At 32.4% G+C, this 15,764-nt stretch overlaps 2 protein-coding genes across 3 annotated transcripts; one reads left to right on the forward strand and one right to left on the reverse strand.

The window, feature by feature from the left end:
- Window positions 1-8,638: 8,638 nt before the first annotated feature.
- LOC112702853 (calmodulin-binding receptor-like cytoplasmic kinase 2) lies at window positions 8,639-12,531 on the forward strand. Of its 2 annotated transcripts, none has more exons than XM_025754051.3 (6): window positions 8,639-9,008; window positions 9,104-9,336; window positions 9,604-9,766; window positions 9,843-9,932; window positions 10,102-10,397; window positions 11,977-12,531. In XM_025754051.3, the coding sequence occupies exons 1-6, from the start codon at window positions 8,807-8,809 to the stop codon at window positions 12,313-12,315; spliced, it is 1,323 nt and encodes a 440-aa protein (XP_025609836.1). In that variant the 5' UTR covers window positions 8,639-8,806; the 3' UTR covers window positions 12,316-12,531. The 2 variants fall into 2 exon arrangements, with proteins under 2 accessions (XP_025609836.1, XP_025609837.1); XM_025754052.2 differs by having other exon boundaries at window positions 8,676-9,008; window positions 10,153-10,397.
- A 185-nt stretch (window positions 12,532-12,716) lies between these two features.
- Window positions 12,717-13,921, reverse strand: LOC112702854 (uncharacterized). The gene has a single exon (XM_025754053.3). The coding sequence runs from the start codon at window positions 13,783-13,785 to the stop codon at window positions 12,859-12,861; it is 927 nt and encodes a 308-aa protein (XP_025609838.1). The 5' UTR covers window positions 13,786-13,921; the 3' UTR covers window positions 12,717-12,858.
- Between the last annotated feature and the right edge of the window lie 1,843 nt (window positions 13,922-15,764).

A 15,764-nucleotide genomic window follows, 5' to 3' on the forward strand; every position in this document is an offset into this window, starting at 1 on the left:
TCACTTCTATTTTAATAATACTACTATTATACATAGTTTATCTATTGCATTCTTGTATAAAATATCTTAAAAACAAGAATAACCATCATCAAAATCAAAGTCACAATATCCGGTTAATTTATAATAAAAAAGCTTGTGAAGACACATAATTTCTTACTAGTCTAACCCTCTTAAGTTGTAATTGGACAATTGTAATACTAGACTAGCTAAATGAAAAATATTTTTTTTTTTTTATTGTGATAAGGATAGATGTGCATTGTTTAATGACTTGTAAGTTTCTTTTTTATATGAGCAGTTTAATTTTTCTACAATAAAAAATTCAAGTTCTCAAAAGTAAAGTAAATTTAATGAAATTTTAAAAAATAAATTTTAAACATATATATATATATATATATATATATGTATATATAAGAGTATAGTTTGAGCAAATGATATACAACAATAATATAAAATACCTTTTTTTTCTCTTTTTTTCTCTCTCTATATACACTGCTACATATATTAATAAATATAAATATGAATCATTTTTATTATATTGAGATAATAATATTGATGTATATTAATATTAGAATTTTCTATTTATACTTTTTTATTTTATATTTATTTTTTATTTATTTATTTTACAACACGTTATTAGTACGAGACTGTTATAAAAATTTAGGAAGATTCAAGTAATAAATTTTTATTATGTCAAAGTTTTTTTATCTTAAATTTAATGCTCTTGATATATCTAAAAACAACTATTTATCATGTATATTAGATGGCGGAATTCATCTTGATTTGATGGATCATGAAGATACCATTAAGGCTAAAAATCAAGCATCCTAGAAGGATAAAGCCAAAACCATGATCTTCCTTCGTCGTCATCTTGACGAAGAATTGAAAAATGAATATCTCACATTGAAAGATTTTGCAGATCTGTGGAAGAATCTTGAAGAAATGTATAATAATCAAAAGACAGTGATACTTTCTCAAACCCAATATGAGTGGACACACTTGCGTCTACAAAATTTTAAATCCATAAATGAATACAATTCAACAATGTTCTGAATTACCTCACAAATAAAATTATGTGGAGAAAAGATAACTGATAATGACATGTTAAAAAAAACTTTCTTCCATGCCTCGAATGTGCTTCTGTAGCAGCAGTATCGAGAAAAAAATTTAAAAAGTATTTTGAACTAAGTTCTTGCCTTCTTGTTGTTGAACGACTTTTAAGAAATCATGAAGTGCGTCCAGTTGGCACCGTCCTATTTTCTAAAGCAAATGCGGCAAATTTTAATTCCAAAAGAGGTAAATATCAAGGTTTTAGTAAGAAGAAAAATTATAGAAGGAAGAAAAATTATGTTCACAAAAAAGGATCTCACTAGAAGTGGGATAAAAAAAGAAATAATGGGTAAAATAAATCAACAGAAGATAAATGTTTCCATTGTGGTGGAAAGGGCCACTGGTTACGTATTTGTCGTACCCCAAGACACTTAGTTGATATTTATCAAGCATCTTTGAAAAAGGATGACAAAAGAAAGGAGACAAATTTTGTTTCAGAGGTTGTTACTAAAAATTACACCACTCATTATGAAGTATCTTATTTTTTTGAGGATTTTAAAGGAAATATTGGTTATTTAATCAATGACGAAAAAATTTAATATTTGAGTTCTTTAAGTACTTATGTAAATAAATAATGGAAGAAACTTCTTGTTAACTTTTATTTTTTATGTATTTAAATTTTAAGTATAATATATATAAATAATGTTTAATAAAATATTAACATTTAAGTTTAAGAATTTTAAAATCACTAAATGTGTCAACTTCTGGTAAAATTTTTAGTATATAATATTATGTACAATCTCTTTTAGAAAAATAATTCTAATCAGGAATAAAATTTTACTGTGTATATATTTTTACTTATTATTATTATTATTATTATTATTATTATTATTATTATTTATCTTTGAAAAAAATGACAAAGACATATAATGAAGATGTTTGTCTTGTGGATAATCCAAGTTTGTATACAATTCTTAAAAGTGATATATATGAAAAGAAGAATGTGTTAATACCATTATTGCCTCCGATAATGTTAAAAGGCTTCGAAAGAACTATAATTTTATTTCCTGGGAGAACAAAATTCATAATAAATAATGCATTATTATTTTTTAAGTCTCTAAGAAACTTGTTGAGTTTTAAAGATATTCGTCTAAATCGATATTATATTCAAACCATAAATGAGGAAAATCATGAATACTTATATATCACAACTCATGATTCAAATAAAAAGGTTATACTAAAAAAGTTACCTTCACTTTCATTTGGGTTATATTATACTAAAATCAGTGCAATTGAATCACATACATTATAAACCAGAAATTTACTAACCAAAATAAATTCATAATTTGGCATGATCAATTGGGTCATCTTGACACAACCATGATGTGAAAAATTATTGAAAAATTTCCATGGACATTCACTAAAGAACTAAGAAGATTATTAAATTTAGTGAATTTTGTTGTGCTGCATGTCTCAGGAAAAGCTAATTTTAAGGCCATCACTAGTAAAGATTGAATTTGAGTCTCTTGAATTCTTAGAAATGATTCAAGGTGATATATTTGGACCTATTCATCCACCATGTTCATCTTTTAAATATTTTATAATCCTATTAGACGCATCTTCGAATTGGTCACATGTGTGATTATTGTCGTCTCGCAATTTGGCGTTTGCGAGATTACTTGTTCAAATTATTCGATTAAAAGTACAGTTTTCAAAAAATCCAATCAAAACAATTCTTCTTGATAATCCTGGTGAATTCACCTCTCAAGCTTTCGATGCTAATTGTATGGCCAATAGTATAAGTGTTAAACATTCACTAGCTCATGTTCATACACAAAATAGACTAGTAGAGTCTCTTATTAAACAGCTCCAATTGATTGTTAGACCCTTACTTATGAGAACAAATCTCCCAACCTCTGCTTAGGACATGCTATTTTACATGTTGTAGCATTTATTCCCTTAAGGCCAATAAGTTACCACAAATTCTCTCTTCTGCAATTAGCTTTTGGTCAGCAGTCAAATATTTCTTATTTGAGAATATTCGAATGTGCGATATATGTTTCTATTGTCTTGCCTTATCACATCAAAATGTGACACATAGAATTTTCTTTAGCACACCAAATTTTCCTTCTAGACCCACACAATGTGGCAATCTTCCAATCATGGTCCCTATGTCTTGAAAGCTTGACCTCAATGAGCCTAATACCAAACTTCCAACCACTACACAACTCGTTCTTACTCTTAGTTCTACAAAGAGCTCTAAGTTGCCCATCATTTTCAATCAAACCATATTCAAGTGAGAAAGTAAAGTTTGAGGATAAGAATTTTACCCACTTAAATGTTGTGTTGGATGGTGACTTAGGAAGGGTGACTTCCCCATACTTAGACAATGCGAGGTCTACTCTCTTATGCTCTTCTTTAGTTATTTCCACCTCTTGACAACGTTCTTCAAATTCTTCTTGCTTGTTGACTTCTTCCAGATCCTCCTCCTCATCAATCAAGTCAAACTTTGAAAGTTGTGTGAAATCTACTTCAACATCGGCTTCACATTCATTGGAAGAGTCTTCAACAAGGTCATCAATGTTGCTTGATGTAGAGTTGTCTTCAATGACTTCAACTTCAAATTCCATGGGAGAGGATTCCATTTTGGATAGGAATTCATCAATGATGGAGTCTTTCTCTTGATTACCCTCTTCAAAATCTCCAACTATGGTATGCTTTGGAGGTTGTATACCCTCCTCAACATCAATATCAAGCTTCTTGGAGAGAGGTTCTTGAGATTCCCATAGTGGTTCCGCATCTCCTAAATCTTCAACCACTTCTTCCTCTTCTTCAATAAGCATGGCTTCCTCCAATTGTTCCAATACAAAATCTAACTCCTCACTCTCCACCGGAGCTTCTAATCTCTCATTCATGCTTTGCTCTTCTTTTGATCTTTCACATGTGGCCACGGAAGTACCTTGAGTGTTCAAGTATTGGTAGGCTAAAGTGTGCACTACCTCGATCAAATTAGTCACAAACTCTAATACATTCCTTTGCATGGCCTCTTGTCCTTGAAGTAGCAAAGTGAGAGAATTGTCTATTGGGGCTTGTGGTGGATAGGAGCGTTCATCACGTTGAAAAAAAGGTTTCATAGTAGAAAGGTGGTTCCTCTTGATAAGGGCATGGAGATGGTGTGTATTGAGGTGAATCTTGGTAGTAATCATGATAGGGTTGTGGTGGTTCTAAAGGTTCTTGCTCATAATGGTCATAAGGATAAGATTGATAATAGGAAGGTATTTGGTCAAAAGGGGCTTATGAGTATGGTTGAAGATCATGTTGATGAGGTGGTCTATAGGCACGTGGTTAGTGACACGTACAACAAGAACTACCACGTCTCTTAGATTGATATGCATTAGGATTGGAGTTATACCTATATGAGACCGGAGGAGGTTAAAAAGGTTGTCCATAAGCTTGTGGCTCCACCTAACCTTGATTGTTCCATCCTTGATGCATGTTGTCATTGAGGTTCACATTTTCTACAACACAATTTGACCCAAACTCAAAACCAAAAGGATGAGAATTCATAGTGAAAGCAAAAACAAAACTAACAAAGTCCTAAAAACTAGCAAAGACTAACAAACAAGCAAAAGACAAACATATTCACAATATTCACATATATACAATAACCAAATAACAAGGCACACAATTGCAATACCCCCAGCAACGGCGCCATTTTGATGATCGAACTTTTGTGTGGTATAGAATTTCACTAATGAAATCTCGTTGCAAGTATAGTTTCTAAACCAACAATAATCCTTTCATACAAACATTTGGTTGTCACAAGTAACAAACTCCTAAAATTAATAACCGAAGTATTCAAATCTCGGGTCGTCTTCTCAAAGGAATTGCAGGGTAGTGTTCTTGTTATTGGTTATGACTTGTATATTTTGGGGTTTTGAATGAGAAACATGAAGAGTAAATGGCAAGGAAAAATCAAATGATAAAGCGGTCTTGGCAAGGTTTGGTGGTCAAGGATCTCTATCCTTATCACTAATCACATCTAGGGGTGGAAACAGGTCAGGCCAGGCCAGGCTTTGCTCTTAACAGGCCTGGCCTGTCATACAGTTGATTGGCCTGAGCCTGGCCTGCAGCCTGTTATAGGCTCTTTATAAAGTACTAGGCCTGACCTGTTATTCAGCCTGGCCTGGCCTGAAGCCTGTTAAAAGGCTTGATAATTTTTTTTTTACAAAATAAAAATATTATTCAAAAAAATTATTTTTTAATAAAAATTGTTATATATAATATGTCATATATTTAATATTTATAAAAAATTTTAAACTTCTAACATATTTAAAATATACAAAAATATTTATAATAAAATATAATAAATTTAAAATATCTCATAATTTTATTAATAATAAATATTTATTTATATATTTAATTATATTTTAACAGGCCCAGGCAGGCCTGACAGGCCTATAAGGCTAATTAGTAAGCCTGAGCCTGGCCTATTAATGTATTAAGGCTTTTAAAAGAGCCTGGGCCTGTACCTATTTTATAACAGGCCAGGCCAGGCCAGGCCAAACACAGGCCAGGCTGCAGGCCCCTGGCAGGCCGCCTGACCTTTTTCCACCCCTAATCACATCATGATAATTGCAAGGATCAATCCCATTAAGTCATCCTCTAACTAGTAAAGGAGAATCATATGAGCTATATCAATCCAAGTCCATAGGTCCTAACCATTCACTAATTGAATTAATGAGAGCTAGAGTCAATGGCTACCACTCATCAATCACTTGGGCATTAGTAACTCAAGAGTTTCTAAATTACCATCTCAAGTAAAGAACATAAAATTCTACTCTAACATCCTTCTAAACATTTTATCAAACACTTAGAAGGCACAAAAAGAAAGCATAGTAAATTGACAATAAGAATGAATTCTAACACCAATTAATTGCAAATGATTAATAACAACAATCAAGGAAAACACAATTAACATGAATTACCTCAAATTGCATTAAAAGAAAATAAGAAGAAAAAGAGTAGGTCAACTTACAAAGTGTAGGAAACAAAATAGAGGAATTGCAACAAGAGAATAGGAGAACAAGATGTAGCAACATAGAATTAAAAGGTAGAAATAGATGAAAGCAAATATTAAAACCTAGATCTAAGAAATTCTACCCTAAACCTAATCCTAATTCTAGAGAGAAGAAAGAGCTTCTCTCTCTAGAAAACTAACTCTCAAACTAGATCTCAAGTCCTCATGTGATGAATGGTGCCTTCCCCTTCAATCCTTGGTCCTTTTAAGCATTTTGGCGCCAAAGTTGGTTCAGACTGAGTCCCACAACTTCAGTGAATTTACTGGGCACGATTTCACTTAAAAATTACGTGCCAACATCGACGCGTATGCGTACAGCACGCGTACGCGTCCATGGGGTTTTGCGCGATCTGCGCGTATGCATCTAATGCGCGCGCGCGTCCATGGGCGTATCCCAAATCTTTGACTTTTCATAATTTCTCCACTTTACATGCATTTTCTTCACTTCTTTGATCCATTCCTACCCGTTTTTAATCTGAAATCACTAGCAAACACATCAAGGCATCTAGTGGAATTAAAGAAAGATTAAAATTATCAAATCAAGGGTCCAAAAGCATGTTTTCACATTTAAGCACAAATTGGGAGACAATCATGAAACTATGCTATTTTATTGAATAAATGTGAGAAAAGGTTAACAAAATGCTCTAAATTCAATACAAGATAAACCCCAAAAACGGGGTTTATCAGGTATAGTTTTTCTCTAACTAGAAGACATTGGAATGAAATCAAACAAATCTTTCGATATTTTTATGAAACAGTTGATATGAGAATGTTTTATCCATATGAATCTAAGTCACAATTAGTTGGCTTTGCAGATACAGGAGAGTTGTCTGATCCACACAAAGAAAGATCTCAAACAGGAAACCTAATCATGTTGAAATACTAGCGATACATGAAGCAAGTTGTGAGTGTTTTTGGTTCAAGAATTTAATCCAATATATACTATCATTATGTGGGTTGACTGATAGAAAAATAGTTCCAACTGTTCTGTTTGAAGATAATACAACATGCATTGCACAACTTAAGGGTGGATACATCAAATATGATAGAACAAAGCATATTTCTTAAAAATTCTTCTTCACTCATGTCTTTCAAAACTAAGAAACAATTGATGTCCAACAGATCCACTCAAGCGATAATATGACAGATTTATTTACAAAGTCACTTTCAAAATCCTCCTTTGAAAGATTGGTGCATCAAATTAGGATGCACCGATTTCGAGATATTAAATAATATCGACAAGAGGAAAATATTGTACTCTTTTTTTCTTTGTTAAGTTTTTTTTCTATTGGATTTTTCTTGACAAGATTTTTAATGAGTTAGTTCTCGTCACAAAGGATATTGTATTCTTTTTTGTTCACTAAAGTATTTTGACATTGAATTTTTTTTAGTAAAGTTTTAATAAAATATAATCCTAAATAGACATCTAAAAAAAAGTGTTGTGATAAGAATAGATGTTCATCATTTAATGACTTGTAAACTTTCTTTTTTATATGGGCTACTTAACTTTTTTATGATAAAAGGTTCAAGTTTTTAAGATGAAGTAAATTTAATAAAATTTAAAAAAGTGAGTTTTAATAGTATATAAATAGAAATATAGTCAGTAAATGATACGCAGCAACTTCTCTCTTTCTCTCTTTATATATATATATATATATATTTTGTTATATATAATAAATATATAGATGAATTATTTCTATTATATTGAGATAATAAAGTTAGTAAATTTTAAAATCCTTCTAGATTCCAATTTAGCCACTTCCATGTAGGCCAAGAAGCCACGTAGTGAGAAAAGGGACTAAGGCTAAGCCTAGTTTCAAGTGTCCAACTCCAATAAGCCATTGACTTAGTACCAACAGGGTGATAAAAACTAAAAACCAGCTGATAAAAACTAAGTTAAAAATAAAATTGAAAAGGAAAATAGAGCCATTGACCAGGTTTAATTTTCTGATTTGGTTGCCGATCCCATGACCTGGCAGCATGTTTACTTGTAATTACATTATTAATTACTTAACCTTGCTTTTATAACATTTTTTTTAAAAATATTTGTACTTTTTGAAAGTATAAATATTTTATTTTATATTTGATAAATAAAAAATTTATATGCTTATATTTATGTTTGTAAATTTTAAAAATTAAGAGAATTTTAAAAAATACATAAATTTTTTTTTAAAGTTAACTTGTGTTTATCAAAATTAAAGTTTAATATAATTCCGTATATTAATTAATATTTAAATTTAATTCTTATATTAATGTCTATTATAATATTTTTAAATTTTAAAAATTATTTTATCAAACATATTTGTTGTTGCTGACACTTATTAAAAACTATTTTTAATTTAATTTATCAAACACATACTACAGCTTTTAAAAAATTAATTTTTAAAAGTTAACTTTTATAAACTACTTTTAAAAAATAAAAATTTTATCAAACTAAGTTTTAATTAATTAATATTCAAATGCTAACTTGATAAAATTAACTACCACATCTGCAGGCACTTCATTTTCATTGGACTATTCAAAAAAATTCAATGTTTCAAGAATTGGTCTGAGTAGAAATAAATTAGTATAACTAGTTACAATCAAATTAAATGAAGGCATATCTACCTCCCTTTTCAACTAAGACAGAAACAAAGAAATGATTTGGATCTTGAAGATCTTTGGCAATAGCAGCATCCAATGAAGAAATCACCTTCAAGCAGCATCAATAAAAGTTTGCATAATCAATATAGCCAAAGAAAAGAGAATGATCGTTCTTTCTTGAAATCTTTCAAGTCTGCTTTCAGAGCTGTTTTTGCATTGTTCCTCTCCGGAAGCAAAAGAAAAACACCCTCAAAAGTTGATGAAAGAAACAACATATCAAAAGTCAGAGGAGTATCATGTAAGTCTAGTATGAATAAAAAAACAATAAAATAAATGAAAATTTTTAGCTTTGGTTTTGTGCTTCATCATGTTGAATTCTTTCGATTTTTGCAGCTTCAATTGACTCATCCAAAAGTTCATCAAAATGGAAATTTTCTAACTCCTATGCATCATCATCTAGAACTGCAAGTGGGCAACTTGAGATTGGAAACTTCACCTTTGAAGAAATCTACAAGTCAACGTCAAGATTCTCCTCGGAGAATCAGATAGGAGAAGGTGGATTTGGAACAGTTTACAAAGGTAAGCTTAACGACGGAACTCTTGTTGCCGTGAAGCGCGCCAAGAAGGTACATGATCATGTCATTCTCCTGCTTTCTGCTATTTCCATTCTCTGAAAATTCTTTGATTCTTACAATTTTTGTTGAAACCATTCCTCCCAAAAGTTTAAGCCGATAAGAAGAGTGGTATATAACAAGAATCAAACTTTAGACTTTTCGGTACAGGAATTTTAATATCATGTCATAAAATTACTTTTTCAAAAAACTTAAACTAATAAGAGGAGACACATAAATAGTTATATCTCTAACAAGAAAACTAAGTGAGTTTGTTCATAGGACGGACCGAAACACTTGTACGAGTTCAAGAATGAAATATACACCTTGTCAAAGATTGAGCATCGGAATCTTGTGAGGCTATATGGATATTTGGAGCTTGGAGAAGAGAAGATTATTGTTGTTGAGTATGTTAGTAATGGGACCCTTCGCGATCATCTAGATGGTAAGTCTTGTGTTCAAATACATTGATCTTATAACCACCACTTTGTTGATGTGAAATTAATGAATGAACAATGCAGGTACTCAAGGGGATGGACTAGAAATTGCTGAGCGTCTAGACGTAGCAATTGATGTGGCTCACGCAATCACTTACCTTCACATGTACACAGGTAGAAATATTGTGTTGTTTTTTTTTAATGTTTTCTTATTCTCTAAAGTAGTCTAAACAAATTTATGTCTGAAATTCAAATTACTTGTGTATTTTATCTCCTGGTATGAATATAAAAGTGAAAGCAGGCAACATGGAAGTAAGTACCTGAGATATTGTTTGATTGACAGATAATCCAATTATTCATAGAGACATAAAAGCATCAAACATTCTAATCACAGAGAACTTAAGGGCCAAAGTGGCAGACTTTGGTTTTGCACGCTTGTCTGATGACCCTTCAGCAACTCATATTTCAACTCAAGTTAAAGGAACTGCTGGCTACATGGATCCTGAGTACCTGAGAACATACCAACTCACTGATAAGAGCGACGTTTATTCGTTCGGCGTTTTGCTCGTCGAAATGATGACAGGACGGCATCCCATCGAGCCCAACAGACCCCTCCAAGAGAGAGTCACAATCAGATGGGTAAGTATATCAAGTATTCCTTCTGTTTCATCAATGTCACCCTTCAAAATTTCTAAGTATTCAAAAGCATTCTTGCAGATAATTATTACTAGCTTTAATTACTCCATTGTTCTTTATAGTTTTATCAAATTTTCAGTTAGATCCTTATATTTTTTTTCTTTTAATTTAGTCTCTACACAACTTTTAATTTTATAATTTAGTCTTTTCTAATATAAAAAATATTAGAGTTAATTAAATAAGAGAAAATCTAGGAGATCAACACTTTTATTAAAATTTGGCCAACACTTAACTAACAAAAGAAAAGTGAGTAAATCCTATAAAATCTCATACTAGTAAAAATACCAACGATGACTAATTGATGACTACAAATAACAAAATTTGTTGGTCCCTAACACTCCTCAACTGAATATTTCTTTACAAATTAAAGGTATTCATAATTAAAAGGGTAGCTAAATTTTTGACAGCATGTATTTTAAGAGAAATATTCGGTTAATTTTAACGTTTTTGATATAAAAAGAATCTAATTACAAGATTAAAAACAGTCTACGAATCCAATTAAAAAAAAATAAAGAGACCTAATTAAAAATTTGGTTAAATTATAAGAACCAACAAAATAATTAAACCTTATTACTATTGCCTTAATTACTTTATGTGGAAGTAAACTATAACTCAGCCAGAACTTAGAAGAAAGAGAACCATTTGTTGCATTATCAAGTTATTCAAAGCATGCACATTGTTATTGAACATATTGAATTACTCAAGAAGGATATAACCACATTTGCATTCCAATTTTATAATTCATAAAGGATTTGCCACAAGTATTCCTTGCTAAATGGATGCACCTTTTGATCATGTTTCTGCAGCGCTATGGTTTTAGTTAGTTTGCAAAGTGAATTAGTTATGCAGATAGATAATTAAGTAAGGTGAATTCTATACTATCTATTATTTGGTATTAAATTTTTGTCTAATTTATTTTTTATAGCAAATTTTAAATATTAAAAAATTATTTATTTATATATTTTTTAAATTAAATATTAATTTTAATTTTTTTTAATAAATTAGACACTATTTTTTAGACACTATCATAATTGCCATTAAGTAATCTATTTTATTATATAGTTCTCTTATATTTTAAGATTGACTTCAGTTAGGTTCAGAAATATTTGTGACATTAATTTAATTCCTAAAAAGGATATATATTTGAATAAGTCTCTCTCTTAAAAAATACATGTAACATCAATTTAGTCCTTTATTTTCTGTAAATCCATAAATTTGTCTGATCTTGCATGTACAAAACCAAATTAAAATGAGGTCATATGCATATTTCAAGGGTTAAATCAATGTAAAAAAAAAAAAAATCTGCAGATGGCTATTAACCTATATTTTCAAAGACTAACCTGATATCGAAATTCACAAATCTTTCAAAGATCAAAATGTTGTTATTACAATATTACATGTATCTTTGAAAGATCAAATAGCTAGTTTAATCCATTTTATATTTGATATGACAACAAAATTGGTAGAACATACACTCCAAAGAAAATGAGTTGCCTAGTAAGATATAATTTGGTTAATGCAGGCAATGAAGATGCTGAAACAAGGGGATGCTGTGTTTGCAATGGATCCGAGAATGCGAAGAAGCCCGGCCTCTAACAAGGCAGTGAAGAAGGTTCTAAAACTAGCCTTCCAATGCCTTGCACCGTCGCGGGAATTGCGGCCATCAATGAAGAGTTGTGCAGAGGTTCTATGGGGAATCAGGAAAAGCTTTAGAGATGAAGCCACTTCTAATGTTCCTCCTCTTCCTTCTCACCAATCTGAAAATTTTCCTCAAAGAGGAAAGAATTTGCAAACGGTATTTGGTATTGAGGATGATGAGAGCAATAAATTTGCTTCTGCACCTAACCAAATTCATTCATAAGATTTGTTCATTGATTGTTAAATATATTTCCACACTTTGTTATGGTGGATGCTATGTGTCTTATCTGTATCTATTGATTGGTAATCAGGTTTTTCATCGGTGAAAAGAATTTTAACATTCTAAGAGAGGTGTGTTAGATGAACTTATTCTTTTATAAAGCACATTGTTGCCATTTTACAGAAATAAATCATTTTTTCATTTTTTTTCCTTCTTAAATTTGATTCTCAGATGTGATCTCGAGTTTCTTCTTTTATTTATATATAGTATGTTGGTTCTTTGGGGAGATTGGAATCAACCAAGAAGAAACACAGCAATCTTTTTGATGGGAACCTTATCTATCGCCTAAAATGATTTCAAGCACAGAACAAGGGAGAACACAAATATATTACCATGTAGCTTGATTAAAAGAAAAAAGGGCTTTTAATTTGCAACAAACAATAAAAATAGTTATATCCATCGGAATAAACTCAATAAATACAAACTAATTAAATTTACATTCTTTAATTGGCACTCTCCCTCTCTCTCCCTCTTCCCCTCTCTCTATTACTCAATTTTATAGGCACATAGAACAAGACAGAACTCAAAGGTAGCAATATTGAGAGTTGAATAATACCCAACACTCCCATCATCACTACCCTCACAACCTTCAACAGCGCTTCCTTCTTTCTCGCTCTCCGCCTCGGGTGGGCCGGGCTTGAATATAAAAAGCCCAGGCCCAGCAGCAGCACCACAGAACAACCAATCATGAACGTCCCAAAAAACCTGAATGGGCTGCTTGTTAACCATAACGGTCTGATTGCCTCTAAATTTCCATTGTAAATTCTTGACGTGGATGAGCACGATGCCGTCGATGCTGATCCACATCTCGGGGTCGTTAGGACCGCCGGTGGAGCTGTCGACGACGATTTCGCTGTCTTTCCTCTTCTCATCGAACCTCGCCTTGGTGGCGAAACTTTTCCGGGCAAACACATTCTCTTTCTTGACAAGCAGCATTGCCTCCACCAGCGCCGGCCGCGACTTCGTCCTCTTGTATGCCTTCTTCTTGTAGTCTCCCAACAACAAAACCACCTCGTCTTCGGAAATCAACGCAACGTAGTAATCGCTGTTCGGTTCGGGGCTGCCGGAGAATTTTGCCGACCGGAGGTCCCAGTAGACCTCGACGGAACGGCCTTCCACGTCGAAAGTCTTGTAGCCTTTCTTGCTCCAAAAATGCCATGGCTTGACGTCGATCTTGCAGCCGAAATGCGCGTCACCGCCGGGGCTATCGACGGTGATGTGTAAGGAATGGTTCATGAGATTCTTGCACCACAAGATAGATATGTTTCGCCAATACCCTGCCACATTGGTTTGGTAGAAGCATGTTACGGTGCTCTGTGCCACTTTGCTTGGTAATGGCTCTTCTGATATCTTCTCCGATGGGTATGATCCTTGATTCGAAACCGATTGCGCCCTAAAGGAACGGAAAGCCATTGTGTTTCTTCTCTCCTTTTGGCTTCAAAACAAGGCTAAGACTGCCGTATCTTTATTTGTTTTGTGCATCAAGATCCTTCTTTCTTTGTTTTTCTTAGTTTTCACATCACCCCTTTGCGAAGAATGAATGATGCGATTTTCTTTTCCAATGAGGATCAACGTATTACAAGATTTGTTTGTTTTGTAATGGGGGTTAATTATTCAGCACTAACAAACATGCAGAAATTTCATGAAAGGACTTTGAAGTTGAGGCGACAATGTTGGTGATGATGATCGTGTTTGTTAGTCATTTTTTCTTTTTGGGGCAAAGAAGGGGAAATGGGGAGAGAAGAAGATTGGTTGTTTTCGGTTTTTTTTTCTTAGGAGAAAAAGTCTCCATCGTGTGAGGCTGGGAAGGTGTGTCCGAAAGATTAGGAACAGAAGCGCATAAACCACCTTTCTAAAGAACTTCTTACAACTGTTAAAGTAGATAGTAGAGTAAATAAGGAATATTAGTTCACCAAAATTACCAGGTCCAAAGGTAGTTTGTTAGAATTATAGATTATAGATGCTATTGATTCAATTAAAATTAATATGGACAAAATAAGGACATGCCTAGATTTTGCTTATACTTGGTTTTTGGATGTGTAGCATTATTACTCTTAACTAAAATCAAGTATGTTATACTAAAATGAAAAGATGGTAGATTCAACTCTTAGATTTAACAAAATATTTGTTTATAGATTATATACGATGAAGTTATTTTGAAAAAGAAAATTTGTATATCAATTTTCTTTTATATTTTTAATATATATATATATATATATATATATATATATATATATATATAGTTCTAGATATAATACAGAAGTATAGATCTTTAATAGATATGTGACATGTAATTCATCTTTAATATTATAAGCATATGAAGTTTGCGGGCTATAATACTTAGCATTGGATGAAGTCAAAAATTAGATTTATAAGCTACAAATATCTCGTACTTATAAATATCATAGAAATTAAACCATATCCTTTTATCAATATGTGACTTCCAAGAAAAGGTTCAAAATAAAATTGACATTCATTTTTTCTCATAGTGTGAGAAAGATAGGTGGATAAAAGCAAGTGAATTATCGCACTAATAAGATTAAATACATATTAGATATGGACAATGAAAAATTTTCAAAGTATATATATTTTTATTTTTTACTATATCTTTCATTCCAATAGATTAAGAATTATGAATAATACTATATCGTTAGTAAATATTATTATTTTTTATTAATACTTAGTCGATAATAATTTGTATCTATATTTATAAATATCTTATTGTTACGTTGGGTAACCGGAGGTAATGGGCTTGACTCGTTAGGTTGGCCCAATCGTTAGTGGAGAGAAACCTTCAAAGAGAATCGTGCTTCTGGGCTTCCGTCTGACTTGTGAGTACGAGTGAATGGGGGTGGTACCTGCAAAGATACTCTGACGCTTAAGTCAGCAAGGGTGCAAGCAGATCTAGAGAGTATTAGGATTTAGAAATACCTGAGGGATGTCAGTGTATTTATAGTGGTGTAACCACCGTTGGAGTAGTTCCACTTTTCAGGGTGTATAACCGTCCCTTTATCTTAGGAAGGTTACGATATGGCTTCTGGAAGTGGGTAGAGAGATTTTAGGGGCAGTTACTCATTTGAATGAGTATTTATCTGCCAGCTAATCTTCGTCCCCGACTTCTTTGGGGTAAGTCGTGGTGAGAACCGACTTCGTAGGGAGAAGGTCGGTATAGGGCGAGGCTCAATCCTTTGGATTGGGCCTTTCGTTGGGTCCTGGGCCTTATCATTGGGTCAGGGTATGAACAGTGCCCCTACTCGAGCCCAATTTCTTTTAAGACTTGGGTTCGAGTATTCTACTCGGGGTCGTAGCCGACCTGGGGGGAACCGACGTGATCATTGGGAACCAACGTGACTTTTCGTGGCTTTTGATTTTCACAGTTACGTCTAATCAAA

Source organism: Arachis hypogaea, chromosome 7 (genome assembly GCF_003086295.3).
Source record: "Arachis hypogaea cultivar Tifrunner chromosome 7, arahy.Tifrunner.gnm2.J5K5, whole genome shotgun sequence".
Lineage (NCBI taxonomy): Eukaryota > Viridiplantae > Streptophyta > Magnoliopsida > Fabales > Fabaceae > Arachis > Arachis hypogaea.

Bases quoted from the DNA above. Each gene is read 5' to 3' on its own strand.
- LOC112702853 (XM_025754051.3), top strand. From the start codon at position 8,807: ATGAAGAAATCACCTTCAAGCAGCATCAATAAAAGTTTGCATAATCAA. The intron at 9,337-9,603 runs GTACATGATCAT...GTTTGTTCATAG, and splicing joins CCGTGAAGCGCGCCAAGAAG to GACGGACCGAAACACTTGTA. The intron at 9,767-9,842 runs GTAAGTCTTGTG...TGAACAATGCAG, and splicing joins CCTTCGCGATCATCTAGATG to GTACTCAAGGGGATGGACTA.
- LOC112702854 (XM_025754053.3), bottom strand. From the start codon at position 13,785: ATGGCTTTCCGTTCCTTTAGGGCGCAATCGGTTTCGAATCAAGGATCA.